Genomic DNA, 25,103 nt, shown 5'->3' with positions numbered 1-25,103 from the left:
CATGAGCACTTCAACTACATTTTTTTCTATTGGTATATGCTCAGTTTACAACAGGTATGCTCGTTGGGCAGACCAATCAGCATGCACATTTTTGAATACTAATGAGTTATCACTGTAGCATAGCTAATTGGATTTTGTAACAGAAAGCCACCCCCAAGCCTGAACTAGATACCAAAAAAGTACTTTGGTGTCTGTATACAGAAAAGCATATGCCAAGTACAGAAACATATCGAACCTCAAACAGAAACACACACTTGGAAGTGGTCACAACTGGCTTAGTACAAACCCTGCCCCATGGTGCAGGAGGATGAAGCCCCAACTACAATCCAGATTAACCATGCACAATTAGCTCTACACGTGTTTGAAGGACCGTGTAGGGAAGGTTAAGATTGAGCCATCAACACCAGCTCACTCATCCTTGAGGAGAGGGAGATTAATACTAGATTCACTGAGGAGAGGGAGATTAATACTAGATTCACTGCACTGGTGACACCTAGTAATGGCTGGGTGTTTATAACTGCCTACAGTGGCATGCCGCCTTAGACTGCATCAGAAAGGGATTTCTCTATTAAGTCCGGAAATAAGTGCATGCGCAGGAGCACACCATTTCCTCCACCGATCAGGCAGCCACTGAAGTCCTCAAACAGCCTAGAGGTATAGCTTGCTTTAAACAGCCAGCTAGCTAAACTACTTTCTACCACCAAACTCTCACCACTGGAGAAAAGATAGCTAAATAGGGCTTCCCCGGCAGAAAAAAATTGGCCAAAGGGTTTTAGGGATGAACAGGGACACCAACCTCTAAACTCTGCAGAACAAACGTTTTTAAACCATTGCACTAGCACTACCAAACAGCAAGAGATTCTCCAGTTTAAATATCAACTAGGATGCCTTCTGCAGTCTGTAGATCCTAGGTGTGTCAGCATCAGCTCTTTCTAGGTGTTCCGGCTTCCTCTGGAAGGCGTGCAGTAAGCTGACTGGCACGCGTCAAACTGGCCATGGTGTGTGAGTAGTAAGTGAATGAGTGTGTATTCTGTAACAGACCAGTGGTGTGTCGTGTCCAGAACAAACTTCAAAGTTCTGTACCCATTGACAGTTATGACATCAACAACTCTGTAAACCATAAACAGCTTACTGGAAAGAAGAGAGGCAGTTCACCAAGGTATGTCTTTGCACAGTAATAACACAAAATATCAACTACAAATGTCTGAATGACACTGATACGAATCTCTTGACACAGTATCCATCTTACTAGATACACCGACTACAGAACAAGATTAGTTGATATTTATTATTAACCTACAATCACAGACATATACGTACCAAAAAGCTAAACCACATGCTCATTGTGAACATAAACTAACAGCAAAAGATTCCAAATGTTTAACTTTTTGGATAAATGTTTATACCAAACACAGTTACGCTACACAAATTCTAATCTGCTAAATGTATCTGCATTTAAAAAGTGGGAGGAGAAAGAGGCGCACTTCCAACCTTGATCCTACAGATTAATCTCAAGATACCAGTGATGATCTATAATAGCAGCATGCCAATTAAGATGACAAATTTTGTTAAGGCATACAAAGACATCTCATGAAAAAGAACTCTCCCCATCAGTCATAGATGCATTTAGGAACCAGCAAAACTTGCAGCCACTGGGGAGCCCCCAAACGCAACTGTTATCATACGCTGGCATTTTGTTACATGTTTGTCAAACCAAGAAAAGCTAATACAGCAATCCTGTGTACTTAATAAATCAGGTGGGCAATAAAAGACTTAGAATGATGAATACCAAGGAGTGGCACCATTTCTACTCCTTTAAAATTCAAAGATACACCTGGCTGTAGTAACAGTGTTTTGCCAAGTTACAGGCTTCATAATTTCATTAAAATCTTTTGATAAAGACAGTACCCTTGACTTAGTTAAATCCTACTAGTGGGCAGTCTTCACTAAAACTAGCATCACAGTTGTTTTTACTCACCCGAGATACTTCTGCTGTTAGAAACTCCCTATTCATCTTTGACACTGTGGGGCCCCACAAAAGCAGCTGCTGGTTGAGTTAAAAATGATAAAAATGGGATAGTCTGTGCTTGGATAATGTGCTTCATCCTAAACAGGACTGCGATATGACCTTGTTAGTATAAAACCAGTAATCAGTAAATGAACATGAGTGAGAAAAGCCTTACAAGATCAGAAGATCGACTGATCTCAGTGCTTACCAGGGATTTCAAGAACAGCAGCTGCTACTGATCTTCAGGGGATGTTCAGGAAGTGTTAAAAAACACCGGCAGGACACCAAATACCAAAATTCTCAACCTATTTGCTCAAGAATTCTGGACAAAGTCAAAAATAGCAGAATAAAGGTTCAGTATCAAGAACACATTTTACATATTGCTCCAATTCACTTAAAGTTAATTTCACTTTTTGCACTGGCATGAATTTTTGGACAGCAAGTATGGAACAGTAATGCCTAGCATTATTAACAGTCTGTAATCCTGAATTATTTACAAGCAAAACAAATTTTTTTTATGATGGATAGGGCAAAAATAGGCAAAATCAGGGACAAGGACAGGTGTATATTACTCCTGACAACTGCTAAACAATCACTGATCTGGTATGGTGGTATTAGTGTCACACAATGTATTGGCATTTGCTGAAATCAGTGGACAACTAGTATTATTACAGCTTAAGTTTGGGGGGGGGGCTATAGTATAAGTGTAGCAATCTTGCAATACTTTCTTATCCTATCACAGATATAATTACCACTGGCATTAGGCTTGTGTGCGGCTTTCACTTAAATGATAGGTGGCAATCTTTAGAGGTTTGGCAAGAGGAGTAGGTGTGTGAAAGCAACTGCTCATTGCTAAAGTGGTACAGGGAGCAGCACTGCCATTTCACATGCTTTGCTCTGGTTGAGGTCTTGACTGTGGCTTTTTATAGGTAGAGTCTACATACCCTCCTCCCTAGCTTTGTGTGTGTCGATCTGTGCACTGTGGTTTCCTCCTGCACCTTAAAGACATGCAGTAGGTAAACTAACATTCCTTCCAGATTCCCCGATGGTGAGCATGCGGTGTGTGTGTGTACACGTATATAATAAACATATCACTGATTTGTATCTGCACACACATTAATACTAGGCACTTGCATAACTGCATTTTTTCCACTACCCAGAAGAGTTACAAGTATCACCTTTTAAAAATAAGGTACAACACACACCACAGAACATTCAAACCTTTAGAGCTTCTAGGGGTCTAGTGGTCCTACACCCCAAACAGTACAAGTGGAATTTGACATGGACTTAGTGGTGACCTCTGACCTCAGCTACGCCCATACTAAAACTACCTCTGCTCAGAGGTCTGTACAGATGTTTGCTGTAGCTTGTGTGTTGAGGCTAAGAAGGTGTGGTCATTACTTTTTTAAATTTTCCTACAAAGAAACTTCAGAAATGTGCACAGGAGGTTATTATAGTTTGTGCTGGGGTTGAGTTCATTCCAATTAAACATAAGACTTGTATACAGACTGTTACCTTTAGGCATAGGGGTGAGGAGTGCCAGGGCATGGTATGTATATGTATGACAGACACCTGAAATACATAACTGTAGTCATTTGAACATCTGCTTCCATCCCAGTCTAACACCAGAAGGATGCACAGACCGTGACTATTCCTTGTTAGTTCACTGCGAGCCAATACTTTGCCATCCTTGAATGTTTAGCCTTAGGCACAACTTGCATTTTCTTTGAAAGAAAATAAATATTTAGACTGAAATTATTTTCTTACTCATGATTTTTGCTCAGGCCATCACTGGATCAAAAGGTTGGGAAAATGCTCTAAAATGCTCCTCAGAGCATCTGAACTGTTTGGCTTCTGTGTCACTTGTGGCCCCCAGACCCCTCCACCCATTTAACTGGTTTAACTTTCTACAGGGTTATTAATGTGCTGTCTTGGCCAGGTAAGGATGCAAGAAAATGTAAAGTTGAAGAGCAATACTGATTTTTTTCCCCCTTGATCACAATTTTCATTCAAGCCATTATTGGAAAAAAGGTTATAGAAAAGACTTCAAATGCATTTTAGAACTATAGAAGACTAACCAGTCTTACTTGCAAGGCCAGAGAGAGAGAGAATAATCATTGACCTGATCAATAACATAGGAAGTCTGCAAGCATCTGGAACAGACCCAATTTGGGTTTGTCAGAGGGAGGTCTTGCCTGCACAATCTGGTGGACTTGGGCCATGGATGAGGGTAAAAAACAGTACACTCCGCTTATATAGACCTGGCCAAGGCTTTCAACAACAAAAAAACCCTACCCGGAGACCATACATAAACTTACTAATTTAGACATAAATCCCTACACCATGAGATGAATAGCAAACTGGCTAACTGAAAGGACACACGTCTGGATAATCAAATCCTCTTCCGATAAGAAAACTGTTGCTAATGGTGTCTCACAGGGCTCAGTGTTGAGACCCCTCCTGTTTGGTATACACTTCTCTGAACAGAAGGCCAATATTAGAAGCCTCTAGCTCACCCAAATTCACTGACAGCTGTAAAGTGGGAGCAGTTACTGAATCCTCAAATGATGCCGACATCCTGCAAACAGGCCTAAAAATGACAAACGTCTGGTGCCAAAACCATGGTCTGAGACTAAATGCTGAAGAATGCATAATCATACCCTTTAGTAAATCAGAAATCACTGCAAATTATAACATTAATAGCACACCCCTAAAAGTACACCCAGTGGTGAGGGACCTAGGAACACAGATAGATGTGAACCTAAACTTTGACTAGCAGTTAGTAACGGTAATTGGTAAATCCATACATGTAGCTCAACTTATAAGTAAAAGCATTGCATCAAGATCAAAGGACGTCATACTGCCAATGTAGTCGGCCCTTATCAGGCCCATAATAGAGTACAATGCTCCTGTGTGTACCTAACCAGGCATTTAAACCAACTGGAGCAGCCCCAAAGGTTTTTCCCTTAAAAAAAAATAAAAATAAAAATACAAAAGTATAAGACACATGTCTTATGCAGACTGACTAAAGGCCCTATTTCTTTACTCCATCTCACATCTTTTATTAAGTGGTGACTTAAGCCTTACCTACAAAGCATTCACTGATCCAGCCCTTTTGAAAATGTTGCATACTTCCAAGAAAAATTAAACTAGGATTACGCATTCCATGGACCTCAACCTTATTTGTGCCTAACAGAACTTTCTGGTGAGAGATTCGTATTCTAATGGCTCCTCATCTAAGGAATAAACTTCCCATCTTCATGAAAAAGGAATAAACGTCCCATCTTCGTGAAAAAAAGCACATCCCTCACCCTCTTCAAAAAGAATTCGGATAAATGCACAGGGAACCATAAACTCACTCCAAGGGTACCACCCATGTCCCTTATGGGCAGAGGCAGTCCATAAAATGACCCAAAGGCTCCAACACCCAGAGACCCGCTAACCCGATACTACCCAAATCTGGGGAATTAAGATATAATATTGTCATATCCTGGGTATTATTGGCTAGGTTTCTAGGGGCTCTTATGCAGTTTGCCTAGTAATCACCTATGAACCTACAAAAATTCCACAGAGCAAGGAAAGAAAACTGGAGAACGTGTGTGTGGTGGGGGGTAAAAAGAGTAGGCAGTGGAGTGGCACCATGAACTCTGTCTATGGCACCATTTCCCCTATGGCCAGCCAAACAGAGTTACTGTAACGTATCATTACTGGAAATAAAATGTCAGTCACTGTCAATGCCCATCTGTGAAGTGGTCCAAAATAATGGTTGGACACAGGCTTGTCAAACTGAGAACATTGTAGCTACAGTTTATCTTTAGGTACTACCCGTAAAACTCTGCAGCATAAACTAAAATGTTGATTAGGAGGGTTGGCAAAGATAGGGTGATTCTTAGACTTTAAGTGTCCGGGGTCCCCTCCTTAACCTTGCTGGGGGCCCCCGAAATGCTAACACCAACCCTGCAGTTAATGAACGTCTAGTAGGTAAAATCCGAAAACACCACAACAAAACACTAATCATGAGACACAACTCTCCTAAATAGTGTGCCACTCAACCAAAGCCCCCAAGGCAAAACAGCATGCCCAACACACTAGTCATAAGTGAGCCAATAGTGAGGCACACTGATGTCCCACTCACTAGGTTGAATAAGGCGAAAGTAACAGCTGCCAGGATCCGCCACATAATGCGCACCCTCGGGTCCCTCAACAACAGGTACAAATATGACTGTCATTGTACATGTGGGTGTGAATGACCTGAGACGCATCTCCCTGGACTACATGAAGAGAGACATGGAGGAGCTCTCAGATTATGTAGCCCAGGAGGGTATGACCCTAGCCCTGAGCAGCATCTTGCCATCACTCAGAATGATACCACATTACAAGCAGAAAATGATGGATTTCAACAATTCACTAAGTTTCCGGCGTCATTCTAAAGGGATCCATATCTGTCTGCCTGGGATGACATGACTGACAGACCTCGATGCTTTGCCAGAGATGGACTGCATCTGTCACCCCTAGGCTACCAGATACTGGCCAAGGCTCTTGCCACCCCTAGAGTGCCTTTTTTAGGTGGTGTTCCAGCTACAAACAAATGCAATCTGAGGGTCAGGCTGCTCAACGCTAGAAGTCAAATCTCAAAATGCACTCTCTCAAAGCACTCCTTAAAATAGAAAACAAACATTAGTGCTGTAACAGAGCCCTGGTTCAAGGCTGCAGAAAGCCCACCTGCATTACCAGGCTATAACTTATTCCACACCTTTCGGCCCCAGAACTTGGACTGAAGCGCCAAAGGCAGTGGCGTTTCCATATTCATAAAGGATGTGCACACCTCCAGACTGGTAGGCCAACATAATGCATCACAGATACTTCAGGTGCAGCTAACATTGGGTAAGGCAGCCTGCTACAAGTCCCCAACCATGTTCCAAGACTCGCACTACATGTTCCTAAGCACCCTGGAGAATATTAGTTTCCAACCTAACACTCTCATACTGGGCGACTTCAACTACTCTTCCATTAACTGGGAAAACTACTCATGTACCAATAAACTTGCACAACGTTTCCTGAAATTCATTAATTCCAATGCCCTGGACCAGCTAATTCTTACCCCCATTAGAAGTAGCAACATCCTTGAGCTGGTCATTACCAAGATGGGCGACTGCTGCTCTACACGAATAGTCAACTCCTCCCTGGTTAGATCCAAACACAAACTAATCACCTTGGAAATCCACATCCCTCCCACCCCCGCAAAGGTAACCACCATGAAAAACTTCTCCAAAGCTAACTTTGGGCTCCTAAAAACACAGGCGGCTAACTTCACGACACCCATGCAAATGGACAACAGTTGCATGACCTCCGAATCATACACCAATGCACTATATGAACACGTACACAAATGCAAGGATCTCGCCATACCCAATAGAACAAAGACACTCTCCTCCAAAAAAGGAAGCCAATCTGTTGATCCTCTGACATGAACAAACACTACAAAAGGAGAAAACTGAAGTGGAATAAGGTGAAGTCCATGAATGGAAAAACTCCCTTATCAGCCTCAACAAAAACTAGAGATCCCTCATCAAATCCTCCAAAGCTAGCTATGAAAACAGAATTGCAGCAGACGGTAAAAACAAGACCTTCTATAGTTATGCAAAGAATCTCCACAGCAATACCCAGATTTCCTCTGAGCTACTGCACAATGGTGCCTCCTATACTGAGCCAAGAGATATTGCCAATATACTGGCAGACAGATTCAGTGCCAACTTTACCCCCCCCCCCCCAAAGGGCTAATCACAATACGATTGCCAGGCATCTAGTATTACTGCTGCACAGGTTAAAACAGCACTGTCCAAGGCCAAGAATACAGCTTCTATGGGACTTGACAATATCCCTGGCTGTATTCTACATGAACTACAGAGCGAACTGGCACCTCACCTGTGTGCCCTGTTCAATCACAGCCTCACCTCAGGCTTTGTCCCTACCCAATGGCACATTGCTACAGTCATCCCTCTCCACAAAGGCAGACCTACTACAGACCCTGGATAACATCACCCCATTTAGCCTGATATGCAAAGCAATGGAACACATTATCATGAACCTAATAAACAAAGATATAAGGAATCTCCAAACTCTGGATCCCACACAGTTTGGTTTTGTGAAGGGTAGATCATGCCTGCTCAACTTGGTCGACTTCTATGAATCGGTCACCAGAGCCGTGGATGAAGGCAAGGTGGTTTATACAGCCTACCTTGATCTGGCAAAGGCCTCCGATACCATCCCCACTCACAAATCATAAAAAAACTCACCAAGCTAGACATCAACCCCTGTATCACTAAGTGGGTCGCAAAAGGGCTCACAGATAGAACCCACAGTGTGAAAGTAGCTGACTCCAAGTCAGACTGCCGACCAATCAGGAGTTGAGTCCCACAGGGTTCAGTCCTGGGTCCTCTCCTGTTTGGTATCTACTTCTCTGAAGTCCGGGCCAACACAAAGGGACTCTGGCTAACAAAGTTCACAGACGATTGCAAGTTGGGAGCCGCTATTAACTCCCCAAGTGATGTTGACATCCTACAGAAAGGCCTCACTGAGACCAATGACTGGTGTCAGAACCATGGCCTTAAGCTCAGTACCAAAAAATACGTCTTTATCCCCTTTTGGAAAAACCCAGATCCCATGAATTATCACATCAATGGCAGTCCACCTGAACACAGAATGTGTTAGAGATCTGGGAACACAGGTTGACAGCAACCGCTCTTTTGACCACCACATTGGCACTGTGGTCAGAAAGTCCTATGTGGCACATCTCATTGCTAAGGGTTTTGCATCCAGTAAAAAAAAAAAAAAAAAAAAAGGAGGTCATTATCTCCCTTTACTCTTCCCTCGTTAGGCCAATCATAGAGTACAATGCCCCATTTGGCATGTACCTTACTAGACACCTGCAACAACTGGAAAGACTGCACAAGTACCTCACAAAGTGGATGCTAGGCCTTAAACATTTGTCCTATATGGACAGACTCAAAAACCTCCAACTATTTTCTCTCTCTCATCGTCGACTTGGAGGCGATCTCTGCTTGACTTACAAAGCCAGGTCTGACCCAGCTCTGTTAGAAATGCTACATCTAAAGAAACCCTAATCCCTCCACACCACACGCTCCAGAAACCTCCTCATTACCATAATCAACAGAACGTGCTGGAGGGACAGGTTCATAACCCAGTGACTGCCCATGCTATGGAATAAACTTCACATACATGTCAAGCAGAGCACCTCACTGGCCCTCTTCAAGAGGAATCTTGATGAGTGGATGGGAAATAGAAAATTCTCCCCGGGGATTACTCCAGTGACTCTACTCTACAGAGGCACTGGGAACCAAGGTCGGATGGCACGATGCCTGGGTAATCCTATGGGCTAGGCTTGTAAAGGCTCCAAGGCCATTAGCCTAGTACACACCTATGAACCTAAGACATCCCATCACTGCATTGCACTACACCAACCGAATTGGCTTGAGCTGTCCAATCACCTCATCTATATTCAACTTGTCCAAGCACACAAACTTTATTTTCACCCCCTCTCTCTGTCCCTCTCTTGCCACCACCGGCGAAACTAAAGTGTATTAACCCACCAGATGCGCAGTAGCAAGCCTCACCCAAACCCCACCTGTGACCATTTTGACTGCACCCACCCACAGTTTGATTGAAAGATGCCACCAAAACACAAGGTAATTTAGACCTATATTTCGCCATTAATAGAGCAGTTTTTAAATATTTTTCGTGCTATATCACGACTACTTTATTTTAAAATCAAACACATTTTAAAATATTAGTGTCATTAACGCAAGACATTGACACAATTAAAGAATGTGAAATATACATTTTGTGAAGTGAAAGAAGTAATTGCCTTTAGAGCAAGTCATCACTTTTTCCCCATGTCACCAGTTTTAGCATGGATCAAGAGGTAGAGAGCTAAAATCGAATCAAAAATCAAGACATCCTTTAAATAGGGAGAGTTGACTGATCATGACATTAGTGATGATTTGCACTTGCTTTCAAGACATACTATGTGCAGGGTTGTGCGAGTGATTCCTTGTAACTATGTTTAGGTTCAAAAAGGGTAAAGTGCCATCTGTCATGTCCTACATTCTCTTACAAACATACACATTACAGCAAAATATTGAGTCATTCTGTGAAACTGACTATATGCTGCTTAGGACTGTAGTTAGGACGCTGTCGTAGTGCAAAGGGCATAAGGCAGACAAGTTATCCTGGCAATGATATTTTGCAGCTGTGCCGTGAGCTGCCCAACTGAAGTTATTATTAAAGGCTCCATATTCTCCCCCCTCATTTATTTCACATAAGAGTCTTTGAACAGGTTTAGTACAGTTATTAAAAAATTAAACCCCTTTACAAAAGGTGTAACATATGAAGAAAAGAGTAACACTTTGAAGAGCAACTCCAATATTTCAAGAGCTGTGCCAACCACAATTAATATCTCAATTTAGTTTTGAATGTGTTATTTTCTTTCATAACAGTACTTTGTTTTCAAGATGCTTGTGGAACATTTGAATGGAAAGGCCAGTCATGTCATTATTGTGCTTATTAAATGATCTGTTTTTAATTCTGTTTCTGCTACATGACACGGATTTACTGTTACATTTGCACTGCGTATCAATCACGGCACACTGCCGTTAACCTCCAGCATGTCAATCACAGCGGGCACGCCGATTCCTGTGCAAACTCGGAGGTGGGTTAATACACTTCAATTTCGCCCCACCACCTTTAAAATGCACCAACCAAATAGACTTTTGAGATCTAATTCCCAAAATCTAATTGAACTGCATAAACCTGCCCACCCACCAGGCAAACATCTAATGTCCTCTCTAGGATGCCATTGCTATTCCCTCCCACCTCTCATCTGCACCACCAACAACCCATCTTCATTCAAAAAAAATTACTTCACACACACCTAACTTCAGTGTGGGAATGCTCTTGCTCCCACCCCACATAATCTCCCTACACTATAGCTACTCTCTCTAAGCTATAATTCAGAATAGCCTCGCATTGTTTTGTACCCCTAATAAACTCTAGGAATTGGCATAACTCCTAGAATGGTACAACTCCGTAACCTAAAAGTGAACTGCATTAATCAGCATAACTGTTAAACAATTTAGTTTCTGTTATTGCATTGTGCTAATATGTTAAACTTAAAAATGTTGGCTGTAAATATTACTCTTATCACATTGTACTAATTTGTGTTTTTCTACTTGTTTAACTTTGCTTCATTTGTGCACATTACATTTCTGTAATAGCTTACTCTTATGTTAATCTGCAATTTTCTGGAGCTTTTCTCCCCAAGACTCCATTGAAAACGGGCTCCTCGTGGCCCAATGGGCATACATAATGTTCCACACAGGTATTTGAATACATCAATAACAATTGCATATACAGGAGTACTTGTACACAGTAAGCAAGTGTAAGCTCACAATACTAATTCAATAAAAGGAGTGAGGAGTTATAACACAAGTACATATGGTAACTGACACAGCAACAGAAAAGGTATACAATTAATTCTGAACAAGTAGAAAACATTATCCAAGGAAACAGGACTCTTAAGGGGGAAAAAAAGACTGGGTGGGATCGAGAAACACCTTATGTTCAAAAATGCATACCAAAATATTAATCCACGTATCATTAAATATTCACTTAAAGGGGAAAAAGAGAGCAGAACCCTATTCCACACAAGTGAGAATGCAAAAGATTATCTGCTCAAGTACTCCACAATCATACAGACAGAATAATGTACACACATAAGTGACTGGTAGTTCATTCGATATCCATAAATGAAAAGCCTTGTAATAAAACTTAAATCACAAAAAGTGACAGGCAACGCCTATAACCGTGATCAATACCTACTCCAAATAAATGCTGCACAGTCCACCTCCCCAAAACAATTACCCCGATCTAATACATTACCTATACTCAACAATCTACATACTTAAAACTACAAACGAAATAAACAAAATCAGCACTACATTCACAACACGTGCGCTGACATACCGACTTGTAATTAACCGGCTAAACTCAACCCTATCAACATGTCTTACTACCCGTGGGGGGGTGAAACTTCCGCAAATTAAAATTACCATTCTGTGTCCGGACATTATCCCCAGAACTTCGTTCACCAGCAACACTGAGGGGACCTTCCATCTTGAAGGTATATTAACAATTTTGTAAAGGCACACAAAGTTACAAGATAAAGAGACCCTCCACGCACTACGTTGTGGGTAGAAAGAGAATGAGTAATACGAAAGACAAACTACGGAGAGCATTCGCTGCACGCTTCTGGTGCGCATCAACGTAAACGCGTTTTACGTGCAATGACCGATAACGCATATACGTATATTTGCGTTTTAGCTAAAGTATTTCTTTTATTTCCATGGTGATGAAACTGAGAATTTACAGAACAGTTACTCAAACTGGCAGCACTAGTTTGATTTGCGAGACATTTGTTGTTTCATTTCCTGTTGTCGTTCTGTTTTGCTTCCGACTGTTTGCATTTCCTGCTTTATTACTCGACGAATGTTCTAGATAAAGCTTATATTACTCGAAGTTTCTCTTTGTTGTGTAATATATGTGGCACAAATGACCGAGTGTAGTGGAATATTGCAATTTATCAGTAGTGTTATCTTGTGAAGTGATTGATGTTTATGTGTGATGAGCTTGTATTACCAATCGTAGTAACAGAAAGGACTTTGCATTAGTATAGTACTTGCATGCCGTTCTGTGCAGACGTGGAAATTCTGTCAATGTAGTTCCTCGGGCGAGGCAGAAGCTACACGAATATTCATTTGTGTTTTTTAAGTGATGGAATTTAATATTGAGTATCTACAAAGGGGGGTAGTAGTTCCTGGTTGAGTTGGTAAAAAAAAAATCAGGGACCCCCCCCCCCTAAGTACACTATCTATGTATGTATATATTTATCTCCTCACAACAGTTCAGCGCAAATTATAAAAAAAGGTTTTTCATCGTAAGGTAACATCTGTAAAGTTTGACAGAAAACTCTGAAGACAAGCACATGAAGCAACATCTCATCCATGCATGCACGGCTATTTTATTATAGCTTGTCTCCGAAACATCACAATAAACATGTCCATTTATGGCATCTCTCCAACCATAATACCACTGGAAGATGCGCCTTTACAAACAGTATTAATCGAAAGTGTTTGCAGATATGAGTGAACCAGAATATAGTTACAGCATAAAAATGGTATCTGATGTACGTATACCTTGCAGAAGTCCTGGAATTTGAGTTTTACTGGATTTATTTGCTTTTGGCTGGGGGATCAATTCTTGTGCAGCCCAGTGTTAACTACTTTGTTTTCATAAAACAATGAAAATGTCTGCTGCAGAACATTGAAAATGGCGTAAAATGTATTTATAAAAATACCCAAGATTGCACTTGTAATGATTGCCCAAATTACAGTGATAGATTGTTTTTTAAAATTCAGAACATGTATACATTTCTTGATTTGTCACGGATTAATTGAGGGCTAAGTTTACAATGTCTAATTGTAAAAAATTGCAAACAGAGCTTCTGCGTTGGTTCTCACCATCCAAAAACGTACAGTATGGTATTGCGTGTGATTTATTATTATGTTAACAAGTAGGTAACGGCTCCTAGTTTTTGCCGTTGACATGAGGTAACGGCTCCTAGTTTTTGCCGTTGACATGAGGAACTGAGTGATTTCAACGTATTTAGTGGGGCATTTAATGCCTCTTAAGTCTGAGGATTTTTACTTCACTGACAGTTACACCGGTAATGTATGTATCAATGACTTGACATGCGAATTAGCATGCGGGCCACTCTTCTCGGATACCCCCGCCCTTTCGCGTGCCAGTCACTCACTGCGTGCCCAAAGCTGCGCAGAACTAAGTGCGAGGTACTACAGAAGGACAAGAGGTGTGTCGTTGTATGGGAATCCTGCATGATTGACAGCCATGCATATAGCATGTATGTTCCTTGACAATTTTGTCAATGTAGAGCAGTTTCGGAGTTGGTATATTTAATCAACGGGCGTATAGGGGGAGCAGCCCCCCCACATGGTAGGTGCAGGAGGGTTACCCCTTGCAAAAACCCAAAAAAAATATTTGCAGTCATAGTTGCGGTTACCGCCTGTCCCACTTTGCGAGGGGCAGTCCCTCTTTGAGTAGTTGTGTCCTGCGAAAAAATCTAAAAAATAGCATATGTCCTGACATTTTAGGACAAAAATATTTCCTAGGTTTTCTTTAATAGTTGTATAGAAGAGGTTTTTTTTTTTTATCTGGAACACCTAAATGTTATATGAAATAGCATAAGCAGTTCAAATTCTACAAGAATAAGCTTCTATTTTGGCAAAAAAGTGACGTTATATCCTATGTACTGGTCATGGGTATGTTTTATCCTGCAAAATCTGACATTTCTACAAAAAATGCCCCACTTTGAGCATTTGAAAAGGTGGCAACTCTAGTTATGGTGGGATTTTTTTTCCTTTCTGTTTGGGGGGGGGGCTAAGCCCCTATGCACCCTCGTTGGGGGGGGGGGCTAAATAAATATACCAGCTCCTAGATCGCACTATGTTGAGAAAAAAAGGTAAACGGCGTAATATTAGAACAGTACCTCGCATGATGCGCAGTAGCAAATGGGCACCTGCCTGTTGAAGCTGCTGAATATCCATATTTATGCCGAAATCAATATTGATATATGAATGAAGCCTTATACAAGTTTGATCCAACTAGTAAATAAGCAGCTTCGTATGGAAGAACTTGATCTGACGTAGATTACCCGACTATACCTCTCAATCTCTTACTGCAAGAAATCTGTACAAAGCCTGACAAAATGGGAAGACAAAAGTCCAAAAATAGGGACACATTTTTAAATATTGCTCTTATAAACTTAGAAAGTTGCTAGAGTAACAGGATTTGTGTTACCATACATTTTCTGAAGGACATGAAGTCTGAAACTCAAACGATTGCCATTATTTATTGACTCTAATCCGTAAATTATCCCAATAATTTGTCAAAAAACACAATTTTTATGAGGAGCAGGCAAAAATGTGGACATTCTATGAAAATCCGTAAAGTTGAGAGATATGATTCCCATCCAAAATCCACAGTACTCTGGCTGATAACAGTCATCCACCTACCAGTAAGTACCCAGCTTTAAAATTACTGACATTCGAATAATAAATTAAATCAAATACTTAACTCCAGTATACTACAGAAAACACTATGGGCCAGATTCAGGAAGCCTCCGTGTAAGAGTTATAACTCTTACACGGAGGCTGCAGTGAAACTGTGTGATGTCAGCATGTCATGCATATGCATGAGGTGCATGAGGCATGCTGAATCACACTAGTAACTCTTACACGGTCCGTGTAAGAGAGTAGGGGGCGTGTCAGTAGGCTAAGCCCTGCAAGCGGACACGCCCCCGGAAGACTAGAATGGCTGAAAGTAAACAGCCACGAGAGAGGCCATGGAAATGTGCATAAACACACTACATAACACATGCCCCGATAGACCATCACTGTATAAAGTGAAGAGATGTAATAAAATTAAATTAAAACCTTTTTTTTTTTAAAATCCCGTAAATGTTTGCTACTGTGTGCGCCCGTGTGCGCGGGTGTGCTACTAGCGCAATCACAGTTAGCAATCAGTGGAAAAGGATATAAGAACTAAATATGCAAAGTAAGCCAAGAAGTAATAGCTTCGTGATAGAGTTGCCGGCCTAAGAGTAGGCAGGCAGGGTTCGAGTCCCCACAACAACCTTTTTTTTTTATTTTGTAAATAAGCACTAAAAAGCTTCCTGACAGTATTGTACACATGTAAATGTATTCCCTTTTGTAAAATGGAATGAAACGGAGCATATATTCTGAAGTAACACAATAACAAAAATAGTCAGAAATGTACTGATAGCTAAGCTGCTGTGAGACGGAGTGCCCGTAGCTGAGTAGTGTTTAAAAAGCTGCAAACTGCGTGCCTGTTGCTAGGCATCGGTTTAACAGAGTGAAACTGTTTGCAACTAGCTGTGCTTAGCTGAACATGTGTGTCACCAGCCAATTAAGGTTTATCCCAGCGCACACCGTTTGCGCGGCGCTCCCACAAGCTAACTGCCAGTGCGCATGCGTTAGCTCCGCGCAAACGAGCGCAGACCTGGTTTTAAGTGCTTAAAAGTGCTTTTGGCATGTTTGATTGACAGGTCTCAACTCATTTCTGTAAGGAGAATCAAAAATCAGTTGCCAGATTCGAACCCAGGATACCATGCACTAGAGTCAAGGTACTAAACCACTAAGCCATGACAGCAATACCTAGAAATGCAGAAATAGCATATATATGGGATAAAATCCAGAATGGAGCATGATAAAGCATTTTCAGTGAAGTAGATACAATTCCAAAACGGCCAATCAGAGAAATGTGCGGGAAAATCGGCATATATAAGCCCCATAGGCGGGAATACACAGCAGAAACGATTGTAGATCAGAGCTGCAGTCAGAATGAGTGGAGTAGGTGAGGGACGTTGCTTTCGAGCACAGCGTTGGGGCGTTGAGGAGTCCAGATACATGGTCTGGCTCCTTGTCCATTATCACGAGGCCCAACTCATGCAGGGCCAGGTCTCATGGGGAGCATATAGGGCAGAGGCATGGGACCAGTTGGCTCGTGATCTGACCAGTGCTACTGGCATTCCACGCACTGGTGAGCAGGTCCGTCACCACCATGCGGACTTGAAGCGACGCAAGCAAGACCAGTTGTCCGAATGGATCCAGGAGGCCCGGATATGCCCAACGCCCCACTACTGAGTAAGTTACATTTTACTTATGTATGTAAGGATTTCAACTAGCTGATACCATGGAGATGTGTAGTCCAATATTACTTCTTTTGTATTACAGCTGCAGGTGTCTGCTCTATGAATCGCGAGATGCATGCCCGTAGGCTGGTGCGGATGCGCCACCGTGCAGGTTAGTAACCCCACCCAGTACTTGTAAATAAATATTATACTGTAGCATGTATCAGAACACTGCAGTGTATTGATTAAAAGTAATATAATGTGCAAGCAAGATTTGAAAGTCTGCAGGTATGGCTGCAACAAGTTCATCAGTATGCAAGTGTAACTGGAAATATAATTGATAGAATTAAACAGTGCTGTAATACAGATGTCCCACCATTAATTAAATATAGTAACCTGCAGTAGTCTCAAGAGTACAGCTTCAGAATCTGAGGTAGTCACATGTGAGATATATCCCCTGTTGAAATGCTGAATCATGACAGAAGTGAGGCTGTTGGAAAGTGTTTGAATCACCACTAGTCTAACATGTGAACAAAGCCTAGAAGTAGCAACCTGAACTGTGAATTTGCAGGAAGTGTGAGACTGACAGAAAGGGTCATGTATGAATAAATAAAGTAGTAATAACCCCGGAATATATTAGCCCCAGTGTGTTTCTACAGAACTAAATGCATGTGGGAAGTACAACTTAATATACCAAACTGATTTCAGTGTGTCAGAATCTGGAATGTCTAGCCAAATGCTGTATATGGTGATCACAGTAAACAATTTGCAGATAGAATGAATGATTATCTGACAGACTAAACAGCCATAGTTGTCCCCTGTCCTGTCATCAAAGTGTAGCAGGATGATGTATCTGATCAAATTCAAAATAAGTAGGATAGTGATGTATTTGTAACAGGTGTAGCTTGACAGTCAAATAAAATTTATTTTGAAACATCAGCCTCAACTTAATTGTGTACCTATTATAAATGTAAATCAATGTGTAACATATGAATGTGTCATCACTTTCTATCTCCGCCCAACCCTATAATTCCATATAACAACACCCACTAAATAATGGTATGTGAACATTTCATTAATCATGGACATTTGTCCGTTTCAAAATATATGCATGTCTGTTCGTGCATGTGCCCTGTTCATACCTGCAAATCTGATGGCCTGTTGCCATTAATCAACCCTGCATGTTGTTTGACTGTGTATTTCTGTTCAAATAATGCATGTGATATTGATATGCCCCTTGTTCAATGGTGTTAATATCTGGGTGTTTGTTTGATGGGAATACCAATGCATGCTGTTACAACTAATCTGAATGGAATACAATGCCACTAACCCAAACTAACATAACTACTCACAAACCTAGAACGCTTGGGAAGGCAGGTCCCAGCGGACCCACCTCTCCCACCTCAGCTGGTGACTGCACCTGGCACTAGTGCCCAGGCCGGACCCCCTCCGGTGGCCCTGTGCCACCTTCGGGTGGAAGCGCTGCAGGGGATGGGGCCCGTCCCCCCTCTGCAAGTGTGGCCGGAGGGGTTCGTCCACTCACCCTCCACGGAGTCCGGTCTGTGGTGCGAAGGGAGATCCAAGACACTGTTCTTGGGCCCCTACGCCAGCTCGAGGCTCGTGTGGCACAGCTAACGGCCCCGGCCATTGCCCCGCCTACACAGCCCTCAGCACAGCCCTGTCCTGGGCTGTGAAGGAACAGTGGCAACTGCCTATGGGTGGGGATATCAGTTCCACTGTTGCCATCTGTGGGCTCATGCATCTTGGAAATCCCAACCTCCGTCCCCGTCAATTGTGTAACCCCCCCACGTGTGTCATACACCGCCCCTGTATGCGTCTTGTCTGTCTTGTCTGTTAACCTACCCAACCTACCTCCCCAGCTATACCGACTTCCTTCACCTGACATACCACTCTCACCTGAAAAAAAAAAGGGCACTCTGTACCCACAAAAAATTATGCCCCATACATAGCTGTCCATGTCGCACACATGTCTGCTTGACATTGAAACAGTTAATTACAATTGGCTCTACAACAACTATTAATGTTGTCCTGACACCTCTCTCAGGGGTGAAAGGTTTCCAATGTCTCACCAAAATACATGGTAATGCACAGCTGTTGCTGCCAAAGACATGGGCATCTATGGGCCTTACCTACATCCCTCCTGCAAATCCCACGCTTGTTTCCCTACTGTCTTACCCTCTTTGTGACCCCTTTTCACCACTTTCCTGTCACCCCTTTTCTTTTCTTTCAAAGAAATTAGCTGGGTGTGCGCTTGTGTTAGCGGAGCTCACCGCCAGTGCTTGTCGTGAGCTCCGCAAACGAGCAGCGCAGACCTGGTTTAAAGTGCTTAAAAGTGCCTTTATGGCACTTTGATTGACAGGTCCTGTACTCAGTTTGAAAGTTTGCTAAGAAAAATAAATTCCCACTGTCAGTCTCAAACCCAGGACCTTGGTAACATTAGTCTGTATGACCTACCACTAAGCCATGCCTGCTTTACAAGAATACACTGCTAAAATAAATATAACATGTAATAGTAGGAATCAGTATAAAGGCAATATAGGAGATGTACTATCCAAAGCATGTCAGGTAGAGTTTTAATGGCCAAATTACTGGATTCCCATACTAGTTCAGTGTGAACAGAAACAGCCCTGCTACCTGTTAGCGTGTACATAATAATGTAAAGTAATGTACATATGTGAAGGTATGTATATCTACACATACATATATATAAATATATATTAATACATATGAAATATAGTCATAGGTCTCAGTAGCCATACACACTCACTACAGGAAACAGTGAACATAATTGCAGCAACCTGAATCTGCAACACAGCCTGACCCCTGTGTGACCTACTTACCCTTCTAACTGCTTAAAGGTGGCCTCAGCACTTTGATTGACAAGTCCTGTACTCAGTTTGAAAGTTTGCAAAGTAAAAAAAATTCCCACTGTCAGTCTCAAACCCAGGACCTTGGTAACATTAGTCTGCATGACCTACCACTAAGCCATGCCTGCTTTGCAAGAACACAGTGCTAAAATAAATATAACATGTAATAGTAGGAATCAGTATAAAGGCAATATAGGAGATGTACTATCCAAAGCATGTCAGGTAGAGTTTTAATGGCCAAATTACTGGATTCCCATACTAGTTCAGTGTGAACAGAAACAGCCCTGCTACCTGTTAGCTTGTACATAATAATGTAAGGTAATGTACATATGTGAAGGTATGTATATCTACACATACATATATATAAATATATATTAATACATATGAAATATAGTTGTAGGTCTCAGTAGCCATACACACTCACTACAGGAAACAGTGAAGATATATGCAGCAACCAGAATCTGCAACACAGCCTGGCTCCTGTGAGACCTACTAAGCCCTTTAACTGCTTAAAGGTGCCTCCAGCACTTTGATTGATAGGCCCTATACTCAACTCAAAAGCAGAATATGAGCATACTAGTAGGCCCTACCACAAGACCATTGTAACACTAGTCTGTATGACCTACCACTAAGCCATGACTCTCATACAGGAATATAGTGCTAAATAAGTGGAACACTTAATAGTAGGAATGAAGATAAAGGCAATATAGTTTGTCTACTACCCAAAGCATGTCATGCAGACTTTTATAGTCCCAATTACTGGGTTCCCATACTAGTGTAGTGTTAACAGAAACAGCCCTGCTAATTGTTAGCTTGTACCCAATAATGTCAACTAATGTACATATATGAAAGTATGTATATGTACACAGATATATATATATATATATTTATATAGCAATACATATGACATATAGTTGTAGGTGTCAGTATGCATACACACTCACTATAGGGAACAGGCAAGATAAATGCAGCAACCTGAATCTACAACACAGCATGAAGCATGGTAGATGTACTAACCTTCACACTCACAAAACACTGTCAACAGCATACCAGCATGGTCCACGCCCTACAATCTGAAAGGGCAACGCCTATCTCACATACCCTTTTATAGCAGTGTCCTGAAATCACAGTGAGACATGCAATCAGTACACACCCAGCTGCATGCAATTAGCAAATGCTGCCTTACAATTGGTGCAGAGGCCATCACATGGACCTATGCAGATACCTACAAAAGCAATGAGTACCCACACTACACTCATGCAATACATTCATTGCACAAAACCGACAGAGAGAGAGAGACAGAGAGAGAACAAAACAGAAATAAAGACAGCCAGCAGCAAAACCAGCAGCAGCAGCAGCAGCAAACTTCAAGCAGCACCAGTGACACACCAACAGCTGCCACAAACACAGGTAATGCAAAGTAGCAGGTTAATCCTGTGTATACTGTGACACCTCCAAATGTATCATAGTTCACTATCTATAGGTATGTCCATGAGATAGGTTGTGTGTACATAGTCATGAAATATAAACATATGTAATATTGTTGTACATGTGGGCCATAACTAACACTTCCATAGCTTAGAACACAAGGCCAGTTGTGCATATGATGCAGTAGTTCCCAGGGTCAGTAGAGGTTCCTCCTCATTGGTGTGGGACCACTGTGTATGTATGGCACTGTTCAGGTACATATCCTGTAGTATGGCCAGGGATTAATATCAGTCTGTCATGTGGTGCTATGTCCTCCAGGGGTGAATGTAGCACACATCCAGGGATACCATTTCGTAACAGTGATGATATGTGTTCTGCAATGATGAGGGTGGCTCTCACCTGGACATGTGAGAGGATAGGGAGGTTACAGTCATCTGGAATAACTAATAACACGTGTGTAGGACAATGGGGGGGTACCTGCACCTAAACTGTCTGCAACAATGTTGGCAATATCTGTGCATTTGGTGAATGTGAAGCATCTTAACACTGCAGACAACAGATGCCTTCCGTCATGTGAATCTGCCCTGTGCTGCAGTAGCCTCCTACTATTGTTATACAATATGCCTGTATCTGTAGTCCACTGGACAGGATTAATAAGTGGTGTGCAGTTGTTCTGGGTTAGATAACTGTGTGCACAGTACATGCAGTATGTGGGATGTCTGTGGTAAGCATATGCAAAGGTGCTGGCGGTGTGTGTTGTGGCTTCCACTGGCCCAGTGGGCTGCATGGATAGCATCACTGTCATAACTACTGAATAACTGTGTAATAACATGCATACATAGCAAGGTAGTGTACTGTGCTTGTGGTGTTGTTCAGATATGTATATCCAGGCTGAGTAATGTGTGTCCACATCACAGGGTTGGATGGCAGCACACATCCAGTATGTATGGATGAACACCCAGAATGTGTCAGACGTGTCACCTGTGCAGAAGTATCTGGCCATTACCTGTGCATCCCCACAACACACACACATGCAACATATGGCAGATGTACTATAGCAGTACACACATGTTCATAGGTTCATACTAGGCTATCTGCCCGAGGGCATTTACAAGCCTAGCCCATCGTTTTGTGGCTTACGCCACCCCTTTAGTATGGGGAACCATACCCATTATTTTGCTGTGCCTCTGTCGAGCAGTGACACGGAGGTAATCCCTGGGGTATATCTGCGATCTCCCATCCATTGGTCAAGATTTCTCTTGAACAAGGCCAGCGAGGTGCTCTGCCTCACATATACTGTGATTTTGTTCCACAGCATAGGGAGTCTTTGGGTGATGTGGAAACCTTCAAAGGCCCAAGGCCTGTTGAAAATATGGACCAGACTGCAGATACCTGTATAGAGTCATTCTGTGGACACATTCAGGAATGCATGGATCATGAAGCCACATATGAAAGCATGACCCAATTCTCCAAAGGCAGATGTCCTGGGCGCCGGACACCAGCCATAAACACACTATACAATAGAAGGATGGCGCCACTACATGATACAACAACCTCCCAAAATGTGAAGGCACCACTGATGAGTATTGGATGACAACTACAGGCACCCATATGATTGTCTAAGGCCATCTTTGAGAGAGGATTCCACAAGCCACTGAGGATAATCACAAGGCTGCCTGTAGTTATGTTAGTAACCTGAGTGGTACTACCCAGATATGCTCAGAGGTAATACAATATGTCACACAAAATATAAAACACACAGACATTGCCATCATCCTAGTGGACAGGTTCAATGCTGCCTTCTCTCCCACCACACCAAAAGGGAACATATGTCTCGCAGCACAGTGCTTCCCCCCTGACATCACAGATGCTCAGGTAAGAGATGCCCTTCCCAAAGCAATAAACACTGCATCAATGGGACCAGACAGTGTCCCAGGCTGTGTCCTACATGAACCACAAGAAGAGCTACACCCAGACATAACACCACTGTTCAATCCCAGCCTTAATACACGATATGTGGCCAGAGAGTGGCATACAGTAACAGTGGTCCCTCAACATGCAGGTGGTGCTGTCACGGATCCTGGACACTACTCGCCCCATATGTCTGACTAGCTTTGTCTGCAAAGCTATGGCAAGGATCATCATGAACCTCACATATCTAGATATTGTGGACCTACAGACATGTCACCATACACAGTTTGGCTTTGTCAATGGCAAATCCTGCCTATCAAACCTGTTTGCTTTGTTTGAAACAGTCACCAAGGCCACTGTCAAGGGGTAGGAGGTCCACACAGCCTACCTGGACCTTGCATAAGCCTTGGATACAATACCCCACTTGTGCATTCTAGGGAAGCTCACCAGTGTACATAATAACCCCTATGTCACTATGGGTATTGCACAGTGGCTCAAGGGCAGAACACACATGGTAGAATTGCTGGAGCCATGTCAGCCTCCAACCTGGTACAAGTGGTGTCCCACAAGGCACAGCCCTAGGAGCTGTCATGTTCATTATATATTTGTCATAGGTACAGGCCATCATGGAAGTACTGTGGCTCAGCAAGTCGCAGGTGACTGCAGACCGAACACCATAATCAACTCAACAGCTAACACACGCATCCTCCAAATGGGACTCTTGCAAACACACGACTTGTGCCACAGCCATGGCCTCAACGTGAATGACAGAAAGAGTATAGTCATCCCTTTGTCAAACACTAAGTGACCACAATGTACCACATATGTGTTAATCCAGTAAGTGCAGACCAAGGAATTATGGACCTTGGGGTACGAGGTTGATAGCATTCTACCATTTGACAACAACATGGACAAAGTGGTTAGGTAAGCATGTTATATGGGCCACATCATCATGGGATCCACATGTAGGCCAGGGAGGACATTGTGCCCTTTACTCATCCCTCATCATGCCCATAATTGACTATGATGAACCTGTCGGCATGCACCTTACCAGACACCTGCAGCAACTGGGGCTACCACATATGTACCTCAACAAGGGGATCAAAGTGCTCAAACAGATGCCACATACTGACTGGTTAAAGTAGCAGCAGCTCTACTCAGTGACATACTGCCTCTTCATAGGCAATCTGTGCCTGACATAGAAGGCCAGGTCATACCCTCCCGTAATGGCCATGCTGCATCTCAGAATATCCAGATCCCACCAGGATACACGCTGGAAATACTTGAACCTCAGGAGTGATATACATAGGACATGGTGGAGGGGCACATTCACAACTCAGAGGCTCCCTTCATTCCTGATTATTATCCCAATAGAGGTTAGGCAGACTGACTCAGTGACTATCTTCAAGAGCGATATTAATGACTGGATGTGACATTGTAGGGTTACCCTGGGTATCACTTATGTGTCACTGTGAGAAAGAGGCACAGTATACTAACCTTGGAAAAGGGCATAGAATGACAGATTCACAATGCATGTTGAAAGGCACGCACATTCTGGCTAGGTGGATACATGCCCTGGGCAGATATCCCTGTACAAACCTATGGACCTATGTCTCTTTTTCACCATTGGCCCTATGTGCTGTCAATCACCAATGTAATCTCAATACTCCGGTAGCATGTGCAAAGGTCAGTTGTCAGTCACCTCTATGGTACAGTTGTGGAATATGTGTGTCATGTAGTAATGTCACAGCTGCCACATGTACACAGTCAACCCTATCCCCTACCCATTGATGTACATCACATGTATGAGATGGAAACACATGGCCAAACTGTAACAACAACATACAAGTCAGTCAGATGCATGGACACATGACTCAGTCATTGTCCATGCCACCACAGCTGATGTGGGATATCGCTCACTGGGATACGTGATAGGGAACATGGAAGGGATCACTGAGCAAGTGACACAGGCTGGTAGACCCCTGACCTTGGTTGGCATCAGACCCTCACCAGGGATTCCGACAAATTAATGAATGCTAATGAATAAGTGTAGCTACAACACCCT

At 42.5% G+C, this 25,103-nt stretch overlaps 1 protein-coding gene across 1 annotated transcript in view; it reads right to left on the bottom strand.

The window, feature by feature from the left end:
• TCP1 (t-complex 1) overlaps window positions 1-12,339 on the bottom strand; it is a 1,162,065-nt gene extending 1,149,726 nt beyond the window's left edge. The window contains exon 1 of the mRNA XM_044075988.1: window positions 12,136-12,339. Within this exon, the coding sequence (XP_043931923.1) occupies window positions 12,136-12,199 (64 nt within the window). The 5' untranslated portion in view covers window positions 12,200-12,339. The remainder of the gene's footprint in view (window positions 1-12,135) is intronic.
• Between the last annotated feature and the right edge of the window lie 12,764 nt (window positions 12,340-25,103).

This window comes from Protopterus annectens, chromosome 1.part0, assembly GCF_019279795.1.
Source record: "Protopterus annectens isolate FY-2018-M chromosome 1.part0, PAN1.0, whole genome shotgun sequence".
Taxonomy (NCBI): Eukaryota; Metazoa; Chordata; order Ceratodontiformes; family Protopteridae; genus Protopterus; species Protopterus annectens.
This window is presented reverse-complemented; position numbering and strand designations above follow the sequence as displayed.